We start from the raw sequence: 13,459 nt of genomic DNA, 5'->3' as shown, positions 1-13,459 counted from the left end.
CTGCAGGTGATCACGCGACATACTTGACTTGCATTCGTCCTTAAGATACCTCTCTCCCTCTACGTAAATAAAGTCGGCATGCGGCATCGGTAGTACGGCGAAATACTCAGATCAGAACAGAACAGCAGATTACATTCTAAAGTGCTGCCAATACAAAGGTACTGGAATTGAATGGCACAGTAATAAGAACCGCAACCACTAAATAAAGCACCCAATTACTTGTTTATTCAAACAACAAGACGTTAGATTGCAGTCATTATCATTTCAACTTCAGTGATATCCCTTTAGAGCAACGTCTTCAAACACATAAATCGCGCCATGTGACGTTTGTCTCACAATGAGCCAAAGTAGTAGCATCCAACTGAGAAGAGAGTAACTGCTAATAAAGGCGCGACATAGCACTCAACTTTGGGCAGATCCATGATCTCCAATCTGACATATCTGAGGTAGAGATAGCTAACAATGCTAGCCACCCCAAACAACGAGACTTGTAAAGTTGCCTTTATTCCACCACTAAAAAGGCTGCAAGGTAACGCGGCTAGATGGATAGGCTGAGGTATGCATCAAGGAACCAATTAGCGATTGTGCCCAAGACACCAACATATCGTACTTATTAATGGGAACCCAACATGATCCGCATTATCCTTAGTGGGTTGGTGATTAAGGGAATGCTAAAGCCAGACATCTCCATGACCGAGCATTAGCACACAATAGGGTCGATGAATAGACAAATCAGTGGGGTAGGGGTCGCGCACCTGAAGGAAAGCCGAGGCGGCCCCCGACCCTCCAAGTCGGGAAAATGCACCACCGGTGATGTTGGCAATATCTGCGTTGATGGAGCTCTCTTTCAGTTGCTTAAAGTAGAGGCTGGGCATGTGCCAGAATGGGTCGTTCTTCACCAGTCCACAGTGATTTAGCGACCCTATTATAGTGGGAATTTTGACAGCGGAGGTTTCGGTAGCGGTGCCAGAGGCAACGGAGGTCTCGTCCGAGACACCAACGACACCGGGAGGCCAAATATTTGATATATTGCGTTGTTGAACGATGCGATTGCAGAAAAGACCGGTGTACTGATCGCCCAGAGAGACGGATATCGCGCCCGTCAAAGTCGCTGCGTCCAGCAGAAAGAGTGGATTTCGAGATTGAGCATAGTGCAAGGCGTCCGCAAGAATTAGACGCCCTTCAGCATCGGTGTTGTCTACCTAAAGTGGTGCGAAGCTCGGTGTTATTACAAGGAGTGTTCAAGCCAATCTGAAACTTCAACTTTAAAAAAGAGCTGTCGCCGTGATGACAGTATACACAGCAGCGAACAACAGGCGAATGTTATTAGACGTAGACCTTCCAGACACTATTAATGAGGGCGTCAGCTAACAGTGATAGTGCGTGAATACAGTGGTGTGATGCATGAAGTTATTGCCCATGAAAAAGTTGAACCTGCGAACATCTACGTTGGAAGTCTTCAGCTTTTGCGATGCTCTGACGCTCAGTGGTAGGATACACAGTATCAATGATAATCCAGGCCGCGGTAGTTCAGTTTTCAAATCAACCTCGGCGGATGTTCCTGTGAATATTCAGCCTACGAATGAAAGGTCCGATCCTGAACACCTGATCGACGTATAGCCGGTGGTGAAGCTGAACGAGAGACAAATTGCTATGTAGGAATCGTGAATTCAACATCAAAATTCTAGAATTCTTGCGTGCGTTGGGTACAAGTACGGGTGAGGTGAAACAGATTGCACCAAAATAGTTCAAGCGTATTGGCAAAACAGTCAAACGCTGGGAGAAGTGTGCTAGTGTAGCTCCAGAAAAGCGCACGGGAGAGCGAATACTTTATAACCCGTGACAGGTATTCTTTACTGACTCCTCTGGACTTAAAAGTTTCAACGTGACTTGATCACGCCTCTTGGCTACTGCATCTGAGAAGAATTCGACATCAATCCTGCGGAACATTTCGTTGATCGCATGGAATTCGGCGCGGTCGTTGAAGTTATTTCAATGATCCATTCATCTTTAACAGACCTATCAAACCAGTCTGTTACTATTTTATTTATGAATACAACTGACCCCAATTTACCAACCACCACACAGTAGGTGATTCCCCTCTTTGCTTCCGAAAGAGCAAATGACTTATCTGAGTTCGCAATCCGATTCCTTGAAACGATACCAGCGTTACACGTACGCGACGCCTCGATATCCTCACCGGCGGCTGGCACCACACAGTTGTGACATTTGTTCTCCATCAGTCAACGATGGCTGATCGTATCATATCATGCGTCGCTAACATAGTGGTTATTTAAAACAAAAAAGTAGACGTGTAATTTTTTTCGACTGGGGAGTATACAATTGCATTCCTTCAGTTTTTGAACAGCAGTTTAATTGGCCATTTCGGCAATGCAAGTGTTGATGCTACAGTAGAACAATAAAATAATTGCCTTTAAGCCGTTGCAAAGTGAAAGGTTATTGAAACCGTCAAAGTTCCTTCATGAGTTACAGAGGCCATCTGCGATGAACAGTTTAAAAAAAAATTTTGATTATGTTAATTAACAGTCCCCCTAAATGCTTCCATTGGCCTCACAGTTATGCCAATACGATTGACAGACATCATGAAGTGCCCTTCGTGAGTCCATGTCAAAGTGGCTTTGACGTTGACTTCGCTTAAGGCTGGCATGGATTTGAGCATCATGAAGAGAACCAGTATTTGCATTCGGGTCTGTTACAAATCCTTCAAGCGTCATTCCTCTGTATTTACGAATCAGTTTCAGAGATTTTGCTTCACTCCTTTGACCGTGGCTATAACTGGCTGCGTGTCTAGAGCAACCAGCATTCTTCACACCAGAGTTCCAAACTACTTTATTATATGCTTATACCAAGCACACGTCGAGGGAGACGATTTGGACTTAACAACGCAACCACACGCCCTCTGTCCACAATGCTCTGTGTAAAATGGAAAGGTGTTCCTCATTCTTCTGTTAGATGTACATGCAATTCTTGTACTTAACCACAAGAGCACATTTGTTCATAACACCTTACTACTCCTCCTCTCCCTGGCAGCAGTCACCAAAAAGCGAAAAAACCTTATTCTAAAGTCCCTCGCAGTGCACTCTATGGACTGTTTGCTCAACCATAACTATGAGGATAAAACAGATTGCTTCAAGTGACATGCACGACAGAAGTTGGACGCCTGACGCCTAGAAACTTCTTTGCAAAAGCAGAAAATCAAGTAAGATAAATAGGAGATGTGAGTCCAACTGATTTACCATAATTCAAGCTCTCTCTACTTGCTAAGAGACGAACTGTGGCAGCTCCCAAAACAAATGACACTCCTTGCTTTCGCAAAAAAACCACGCTACCACACCCAGCAAACAGAAAAAATGCAGGCAAAAGTAAAGGTGCGAAGTTCTGGTTGGACGACTACTGATTGGAAGAAAAAAAGCAATGAGGATGCAGCACCAAACAAAATTGCGGTTTTCGCCAGGCATATGATGCTAGGTTAAGAGGCGAGTTCATCAAAGCTTCTATTGTGATTGAGGCCTTATGGGTGTTTTTTTCTAGTAAATTGTTTATTTCGGAGCAGTTTATCCCTAAGTCATGAATAAAGACGTCGTGGAGTTTTCATACAAGGGTTCCCCAAGGGAACGAATAGATATTGACTGGAAAACAACAGTGATGTGACTAACTGGCAAAATCTAACTTACTGCTTGAAGGCCTTCCGTCTCCCGTAATTCGACTGTTGCGCTAGTGACATGAAGTTCTCTTCCCACTATCAACTACACCAATATTGACCCCGGCTCTGCCCTACTCTTACCTCTTTCCTATCACAAGGACCTCAGAAATGTCTTCCATAGGGAAAACAAAGAATCAACTCGTACTTGAACGGTGGTCCCGCTGGCCATTCGGATGACATCACCCGGACGAATAGCGTTGCCGTCAGGCATATTTTCCACCAACGGCAGATATGCGCGAATATTAATTGGCGTCTGGAGTTGAATCAGACCCGTAATCACCGAAGTAATCACTGCTGCTCCTCCTGCAAGGTGAATAACGGAACCAGCATAATCTAAGCTAGACTGTCTGTAAATCTAAAAAAACCTTATATCTTCTAATGAACACCTCGCTTTATATTAAAGATTAAATTTTAACAGGAATTTCAGTTATACTGCAACAGAACTGACATTAGTTACGGAAGCTTAGCTACGTAGGTGTATAATATGATAAATAGGACGGGGGTTGCATAAAAGCATTACTTATGAAACGTTTGGAAAAGAGGGTTCAACATGAATCATTGTGTTGACTTGTCCGCAAAAAGCTATCCCACTTCTCTTCACGTCGCGCTCATCTACGGACCTGTTACTCTAGTCTTCGAAAAGCCTGCTAACACAGCAAAACCACGGAGCTCTTTCCAAACCTCCACAATTAATTCTAGGCCTACGGCTCCACAGTTCCAGTGCCAGTACTTCTGTGCATCAAAAACAAAACCTCATGCATACTTGCGAACTCTACATAGGGGGTTCAGGGATAATTTGGGTGCTACAAACGTTTTTGCGTCTTCATCTAAACTCTGCGATCAAACTGACACACGAGAGTGGAAGCGTACCAATTTGTCGGAAAAATAAAAACATTTCAAAAAACATTTAGGACAGCAAGCTGAATAATTGATGAGTTCTAACAATCTAAACGTACTTTTTACTAGACCCTTAAATATGGAAGGTGCCACCTTGGAGCAAAGCTTGGCTTTGTAATTCCTTTCCCCACTCTCCCTCTGTTTAACGACACTATTTCACTGTTTCTTTCCTCCCCAGTCGAATTTATTCCCCTTTAACTAAGTATGACTTGAAGACCGTGGTCACACGTGTGTGTGACGTGGGTAGAGAGCGTATTGGGGAAGTCTTATTTTCCATTTTTCTTAACTTAACAACTCAGACATAGCTCAAACGCTATGGCGCAGCAAAAATGACTGCAAGAACCTCCAATAGATGGTCAGCTGCCTATGCTGCCTGCAAAACACCCACGGTCTCACAAAACTAAAAAGGCGGTAATTTAAGAAGTGATAATTTATAAGAAAAAGTGGGACTGAGACTTTGAAAAGGACTACAACCCAAAAGAATCCAGGATTGAGTAATAAGAGACCTCCAAATAGTCCAAAACAGGGGGCGTGGAGAAAAAGAAAAGAGATTTACCCATATCAGCACGCATATCCCCCATTCCAGCGGAGGGTTTGATGGAGATACCTCCGGCATCGAAAGTCACACCCTTACCCACCAAAGCGATATGATCGTTGAGCCGCGAAGGATCACCCTGAGCAAAAAAGAACAGTGAAGATCAACAAAAGAGACAGATTAAGGGAGAAGAAAAGGAATACTGATGACGCCTTGTCGAGTGAAGTTTGACTTGACCTGTGGATTGGACGAGAGTACAAGAGACAGATTACAGTTAGGCAGCCAACTATATGTGATTTATGGGAACAAATAAATCATGATACTGATAAAGAAAAATACAAAAAAGTGCATTCATGTGAATACAAATAAGATTTATCACGATCTCCTAGCCTCCCTGACCAAGTAATCCAAATGAACTATGTTAGGATGTCAAAATTAGGTCATAGATGCCAGTTTTATTAAAGTGCTTCCTGTTTAATGCCCATAACTAAAAAGCTTACTTGCTTAAAGTCAAAATCCCCACATTTACAAACAATCAGATGGTAGTGAGGCGAAAACGGTGATGACCATCATTGCTTTTATGCGATAAAAAGGTAGATCTTGATAATAACTAAAGCTGTCGTGTGGACAACATTCCGATAAGACAGAGTAAGACTATATAATAACTGACATCAGAGTAGAAAGAACAACGACAAAGGTGAATATTTGGTGAAACATTCGCTATGTTGGACCAAATGTCCATTACTCACTGTCCTAACATCTTGAGGTGGAAAATATGGCTAGATTAACAAAAAGGAAGAAATATCCCAGAGCAGCTGGATAACAGGATTATTGCAAGCTGTGAAGGCAAGGTAATAAAGCTGGTAAGTGGGAAGAAAGGGAGCAGGAGTGAGCCTGTCCCCTTTAAAAATCAAAAATACTCAGAGTGGGAACTAAGACCCCCAAATCGTTTGAGACAGCTCAACAGTGAAATCAAGTGTTCGGCAAAGTTCTGGTACCTTTATGGAATATTTTTTTCGAGAGATCCACTGTGATCTGTGGTGTGTTGAATAATGGAAAATATAGCAATTAATCAGTAAACGACAGGAACCATTCATAGAAAAGGAAATGAAGTTGAAAATTTAGTTGCACATATTGGATTAACTAGTTATTAACATTATTAAAGTGTTATTAACAAAAAAGACTTAAAAAGCTTTGAATAAGGTGTATCGTCATTTCATAGCCCTATTGACATCCTTGATTCCAAACAACCTGTGTCGTTACGACTGTCATCATCAGGGAGTTAAACGAAACATTGATGGCCCTACCCTTCATTGAAGACGAAGAGCCTAAACAGACTTGATGGTTCAAAATCTGGTTTTACACAAGTAAGGGTATAAAGGGAGGACTAAGCCTTCGATGGTAAAAAGAATGAAGCCTTAAGACTCGAGATAAAGCGGTATGATTGGTTCATGAGCGAAAACCGAACAAGTGATAGCAACAGCCCACCAATTCGAAATGATGAGGGAATTCGCGACTAGGCGGGGCCATTGTCAGAAGCTAATTTGAAGAGAGTAAAGATAAGTAATCAGTAGTACTTATCAGATCAATTAACTACCAACAATAGCGTTCAAGCATCAAAGCAAACGGTACCGAAGCGAAGGGTAAAAGCCATCATAAAGACATCTAGAAAAAGAAGTGAAAAGATCTAGAGAGAGCACAAAAAGCGACGCAGGGTGAGGAAGTAACGGACGCAAAAGTTTTGAGAGTTAAAAATACAAAAAGGCGAAGGTTTAAGAAGAAAAGGTAGCAAAGAATGATAGCAATGTGTAGTATATTGACCTCTTTTGGAACTACACGCAGTGTCGCCCCATCACTTGCGGATTGCTTGGGATACTCAGTAGATGTATTTTTCCCCAATACCATTAATAAAAGCGGAAAACAACGAGTCAGCCAAGGAACTTTTACGTGGTATCTCGAGTAGTTACCAAACTTTTCTAGTACCTCCACACACCTCACACCCCAATGTCTGGAATAAATTGCTGACTTATGATCACCAACGATGTGCGCCTGAATTGCCATAATAGCAAAGGAGAAGTTGAGTTTGCCTTTTAACGAGAATCAAGGAAATGATAACGACCTCAGGGTACGGTATTTACGGGATAAGAAAAATAACTTGATGTAATGAACTTGTCTTTAATAATTACTCATTTCCAAAGAGATTATCACTTGGTGCAATTTGGTAGAAGTAATGACATTGAAGCCACTAAATGAAATCCTAGAGGGTAATTCTAAGATATAAATCGGAAGATGATGCAGCCGTCCAAAAAAGCGGATTTTATCTTTCAAAATTTAGCACTAAATCCAAACTTAAGGAGGTAATTAATAAATTTGCCATTTTTAAGAGCTCCAAGTCATTATAAAACTGATTACTGCAAAGAAAAACGCAACTCATGGAATGAATTTGACCACGAGTAGGCATAAAGAAAACTTGAATAAAACTGGAACAAAATTTACTTTTGTGGAGCAGAAAAACGAAGTTCATGATTAAACTAGAGGAATAAAACGAAAAAAATGATCATCGAGAAGCAGACTTAAGTGGCGAGCCTGACAACAATGCAACCATACAAAAAGAAAGTGCTTAAAAACCCAAAACAAAAAGAATTGAAGTTGGACGATTAGGTTATGGTCATTAGACTTCTCAACTCACCACAAAATTAATTTCCACAAAACACGGAGGTCGAGTTGAACCCCTAGCAACACCCAGAACTCCACCCATGTCCTGTTGTTCAATCCACATCTTGTCATGGACCTCCACAGTCAGAGAGGCATCACCCGCTGCGGATTTCAAAGCCTCGGAAAGCGCTTCTTCAATCTCGTGAGCAAAGACCTCCGGGGGAAACAGATTTGCTGGCATCTCCATCCATCGCCTCGCTTGATTCTGTGCTTGCGCGAGAACCCGACCCCGATTCCAAGCAGCTAGGAGCCTAGAATAAGGAGGTAAGAAAGACGACACCATGCTCACTTTCTACGAGTCTGGAACCCATCCGGATCGTTGTCAAGATGTGCGGTAAAACAGGAAATTGGAGGTTGATTGACACGGGATTTTGGGTTCTTCAACTCATCAAATGAATAGGCGGCGAGGTGGGCTGTTTCCGCCGCCATCTCTGCGTCGGTAAAAGGATCAATAAATATTTCTGAGACCCCCTGCCTCTAGAAGGACGTAATGACCATCAATGACACCTTAAGCGCAATGAAGGATCTTACCTGCAGCGTCTGAACGCCCCGACCAATACACATTTGCAACTTGTCATGATAGATACGACGCCATGACAAAGGACCCTGCCCCGGGTCATCTTTAAGATCACCTTCTTTGTTTTGAACTGATCTAATTATTAAGGGATTACAAACTATGCAATATTGGCTCTGCAGGAATGTCGCATTGCACAGATCCATTGCACCTATTTTAGAGAGACAACATCTAAGCAGGATTGTGCGCTTGATAAAACTAACTTTGAGATGCGATCCTTAATCCCACCATTTAGGAAGACCTCGTCAACATAGGCGATGGCCGGCGATAATAATCCTTGAGTGTGCCGCTGCACTGCATAACCACCAACGAGACCTGCCACTTTCCTCTAATGTGGTATTGGCAATAAAAAAACAAATACTTCACGTTGGTATTCACTGCTTTCCTCTGAAAAATGCCGTTTGGATAAGCAAATACGGCCCAGACTAGCAGGGACCAACAACCCCAAACCTCCCCGCATTTTGGAAAACATGCGACGGTAGCGCGCAAATAACGTGCTCTTACTGGACGATTTAAACAAAACAAATATATTACAGTTTTACACAAACGCGCAGAACTCGTACAAGAACAAACACCTGACACCACTCCCAGATTTATGAACAGTCTTTCTGAGGTTGAATATCTCCTGTCGAACGGTTTGACGACGCCAAGGGCTGGTTCTGGATGCGATCGAACAGGTTCCCGCGAAATCGATCTTGATCGCCCGCACCCACCTCCACAGTCAGCGACTCGGTGGGCTTAACAGGATTTCTCTCGCTTGAGTCCATTGGATTCGAAGGAGACTCTTTCTCGGCAGGCGGACCTCCATTCTAAGTTCAAATAAATATGACAATAATTGGGTAATCACGAATGTCAACCAAAAGTAACGATAAGCCTAGTGGACCTAAATTTGAACAAATATAACCAAGAACGCCATGCCCATACTTGAGGTTGGAATATCTCTATTTGTCTTGAGACTCACCCATCTGTGAAAACTTTGGGACCAATGATAAATGATAGATAGCAAACACCGTGCGCCATGTTTCAGATAAAGCGAATGGCGGCTTCAAGTAAGTTTATTTTTATTAATACATTGGACTATTTCATTCATTTATATAACTTTGGAAAATAGCATAGTTCCATATAAGATGAATACAGGAAAAAGACCTTTGGGTAATAGTAAAGCAAGCCACCCAAATGAACACAGCAGACCCGTGAAATGAGGAAATTTCCGGGTATATGCAAACAACATTCCGTTTTCAAAGCGCACATTTTGGGGAAAAAATCACTGAATATTTGACCAAATCAAACAAATCAGCATAGTTTCTCAACATTTTTCAGCAACAGACCAGCAAAAGGGTAAGGTCGATTCCCATCCAGAGAAAAAAAATTACCACAACCCTAAAATAAATTGTGGCAAAACGCAAATAACGAATTCAATGCAATTACTACTACTATGAGTCCGTTACAGGAACGTCACACATATGTGACGGGTTGCCAGTTGACAATAAGTGACTGTGGGAAATTGGAAGTTATTATAGATGAAGACAAATACATTCCTGTTGGTGTCCACTAGAACAGTAAAATATGGGCCGTAATGGTGGAGTTTCCTCTGAGAAAGGTGCCGTGATATCAAATGTGCTACTTGGATGCAACATCACAGCAAACAAAAAAGATATGAAATGCTAAAACCAGTCAGCCAGATGAGTTGAGCGTAGAGTCCAGACTATACCATTTCAAACATGGCACGAACAGTAGAGTCAATGACGACCCAAACACATTCAAAAATTGTTTTGGACACGATTCAAAGGGACGAGCAGTCAAATGCACACACGCACACAGTAAGTGACGTTCAGACAATGACAATTGGGAGAAAAAGTACGAGCGCTGAACCTACGGGATCGACCTTGACGGCGTCTGTTACCGTCGTCACGGTGACAGACAGAGGGGCTAGAAGAGGAGGAATTTGAGTGTCGGTGGGGGGAGGCTTAGATCCAAGCCACGCCTTGAAGGTTTTCTTGCAATTGGCCACGAGACAGGCTGCGGAGCAGTAGTTCAAATTCCAGCGAGAGTCAAACACCACAGCTTGTTGGCAAGGTGGATTGGTACACCGGGGGGTATTTTGCGAAGCCTACAAAGTTAGCCAAAGACAAATGGACGGTCCACCTCTCTCAAATTATGAGTGAAACACAGCGACAGTAGGGTTTGATGCTGCTATTAATCCACCAGCAGCATTGTTGAACCGTTTGGTTCCGCAACCTGGGAAGAAAAGCAAAGCTGAATAGCTAGAAGGATTTCACTTCCACGTGAAATGGAAGCCAGCGATGGTCGGAAGATAAGCTTGTTATTCAGAATTATGAACCCGAATTATGGTGCATGTTCCGTATTTATTGGCACAAAAAAACCCAAAATCCAGCACATAGATGGCTGGAAAGTTAGCAGCAACGTTTGTCACGCGCCCCTTATTGTAGGACCCGAAATCATAGCTGCTCGAATTCTTCGCACGGACTAAAGGAAGATGAACTTGTTTCACCTCCTGGTCGCTACAAGAACTACTCCAAATAGCATCATTGTTACAAGTATCAAGAAAAGGATAGTCACCAGTCGTGTAAGGCAGATCGTCTCCAAGGCTTCACCTGAAAGGCTGCATGAATGATGTTGGTAATTCATTCGCCACGTAGGGATGATTCAACTAATTTCACTGCAAATTATCTGTAGATTATTACCAGTAGCTTGGGTACCAATATTTGAACAGTTAAGCCGAAAGTGGTAATTGGGATATTCGAATCTGAGAAACTGATAGACTTTCTAAACAGAAGCAGACCTGGAAAGCACTTTGGAGGTAAAGCAAACAGGATAAGGCCGGTTTACTTCATTCCCGCACTATTCAGCATTCCATCCCCTGATGTTATTTATTTGGTGAAGCTGACGCCATTCACCCTCCTGAAGGTGCTAAAGATGTGTCATCTGCCTTGAGACTGACCAAGACGCTGCAAGCGTTCATCACTAATAGAGTACACCCTAGCCACTGACTTCATTTTCTCAAAAGGGAAAGGCGTTGAAGACACCATCACCAACATCACAACAAGTGATATCGCACATGATGAAGGCTTTCCACACATTGTCAACACGGATTGCGGAAACGAAAACAAATAAGTACTAAGTCTCTTGGGTGGTTGAACTTCTTGATTTGAGTCTCATGTGTCACTATTTTAATGATGTGTGGAGTTATTTGTAGTCCGGTGTTTACATACGACTGACGTCTGCCCCTAAAAACTCTGTCTGCAAGTGACATGCATAAGTTCTATAAACAAAACCCCAAAATACAAATTTCCAACAATTAATGCATCGAAAAAGGTTGCGGACAAGATGATTGTCTGTATCACTTAAAAAGGGTAGCATAAACGGCATCACAATATCGACACGGTTCCATCAAAGCCACGGAAAAATCGAGAGTTCAATTTCAGCTGAAGTTGACCACAAGTTTTCAATATAAGTTAAAAAGAAACGTCATCAGAAGTGGAGAATTTGTGGTTTCTTGCTCCAAGATGAGCATTTCAAATGTATCATAGTAGTCAGGGTATTTGTCTAACACCTCGTTTAGGTTCTGCGGGCACTCAAACCTCTGTCTTTGTACTTTTGCTGGACGGAATGGCCTCCAAGCCATGCCAGTAGACCCCCAGCCCTTATGCACCTCAGCAACGCATATTTTGCTCTCACCTTATGACTTCCTCCGTCTTCAGAAAAGGCTTGGGACACTATAGCATTATTCATTCCCACATCGATCTTCGACACCTAGATGAGCTTGAAAACTCTACGACGATAATACAATAACCACAAAGGCCTGGTAACTATAATGCATGCTTGTAATATTACATTACTACAAGACTGAGAGCCTCGTTTTTCCGTTCTTCAACATGATTTTGCAAAAGTAATTGGAGGTCATTTCAAAAGATGAAAGGCATTTTGCTACAACACTGACTTATCGTTATAGCGCCCCAAGTCTTTCCCGAAGTAGAAAGACGTAATACTAGAACAGAATATGAATTGCCGGTGTACCAACATGGCCCAGAGGCCATTCTGCTTAGCGAAAGCACAAAAGCGAGGCCTCTCCGCAAAAACCAAACGAAGAGTTGAACTAATAACTAAAGTACTACATATTATAACACACATTGATAATTAGCAATGCTTTAACAACGTCAGATTATCCAAACCAAGACAGCTGCCAATCATTATTCAGCACTACAAGAAATCTATCAATGTGATTAAGGAAATCACTTTCAAGAGCAGAAGATACTCCTCCCATGTGAATAAAATGAAGAGATGCCCGAGAAAGCAAGAGTTTAACGATTCCATAAAGTCCAGCAAACGGACATTAGGAGGAACAAGGGCTCGCTTCAACAAGATAAACAGCATTCCAACGATGCCATCTGCTTTATCAGCTAACTTCAGAGTGAAATTTGACGGTAGTACTTAAGTGGAAATTTGACATTTTACTTCCAAATAAAGCAAACAAAACAGTTGCGTAATTCACTATTTTTACACCCGGTAACAGCTAAAGCCGAGAAATGCGGCAACATAGAGAACACTAAAATAAGGAATATTTGTTTCAAAAGAACAAATAGAAAAAAGCTGAGAAAACCTTAAAAACAAGTATGTTGGTTCCAACAGACTTTACCACAAAGGTATGGTGAAACAGTTTATGACGGATGGCAACATCCTGGTATAGAAATTGCAGTCTTCAGCTCCTAATTAGACCATTCGAAAGGATCACTTGAAATGGGCTTCCTATTTCTAACGGAAAATCAACAAAATCTGCAAAAATGATGAGATATTAGATTCCAAGGAAATAAGCTTTAATGGGAATGATAAAGAAAGCGATCGCGATTCTTCTCTCTGAGTTCGACGAATCTGTAACGTGAGACAACCGAAAGGCGATGACAACGTCCAAGCACAGAAAATCGTGAGTTTGTATTTTTTTCAATTAGGCAATTCAAAACCATTATCCAATGCACCTATTCCATTTTCAGCAAAA

At 42.1% G+C, this 13,459-nt stretch overlaps 1 protein-coding gene across 1 annotated transcript in view; it reads right to left on the bottom strand. All coding sequences in view use genetic code 11, as the record gives it.

The window, feature by feature from the left end:
* Nucleotides 1-671: 671 nt before the first annotated feature.
* The window catches only part of EGR_07730 (Cytosol aminopeptidase), a gene marked incomplete at both ends in the record, with an annotated part of 28,209 nt that continues 15,421 nt past the window's right edge, over nt 672-13,459 (bottom strand). Inside the window, 9 exons of the mRNA XM_024496979.1 lie at nt 672-1,202; nt 3,870-4,027; nt 5,178-5,295; nt 7,846-8,122; nt 8,161-8,348; nt 8,403-8,523; nt 8,649-8,773; nt 9,159-9,254; nt 10,322-10,555. Of these exons, the coding sequence (XP_024348602.1) occupies nt 672-1,202; nt 3,870-4,027; nt 5,178-5,295; nt 7,846-8,122; nt 8,161-8,348; nt 8,403-8,523; nt 8,649-8,773; nt 9,159-9,254; nt 10,322-10,555 (1,848 nt within the window). The remainder of the gene's footprint in view (nt 1,203-3,869; nt 4,028-5,177; nt 5,296-7,845; nt 8,123-8,160; nt 8,349-8,402; nt 8,524-8,648; nt 8,774-9,158; nt 9,255-10,321; nt 10,556-13,459) is intronic.

Source organism: Echinococcus granulosus, assembly GCF_000524195.1.
Source record: "Echinococcus granulosus chromosome Unknown EG_S00085, whole genome shotgun sequence".
NCBI classification, from domain to species: Eukaryota; Metazoa; Platyhelminthes; class Cestoda; order Cyclophyllidea; family Taeniidae; genus Echinococcus; species Echinococcus granulosus.
Note: the sequence above shows the minus strand (reverse complement) of the source record. Positions and strands in the feature narration are given on the sequence as shown.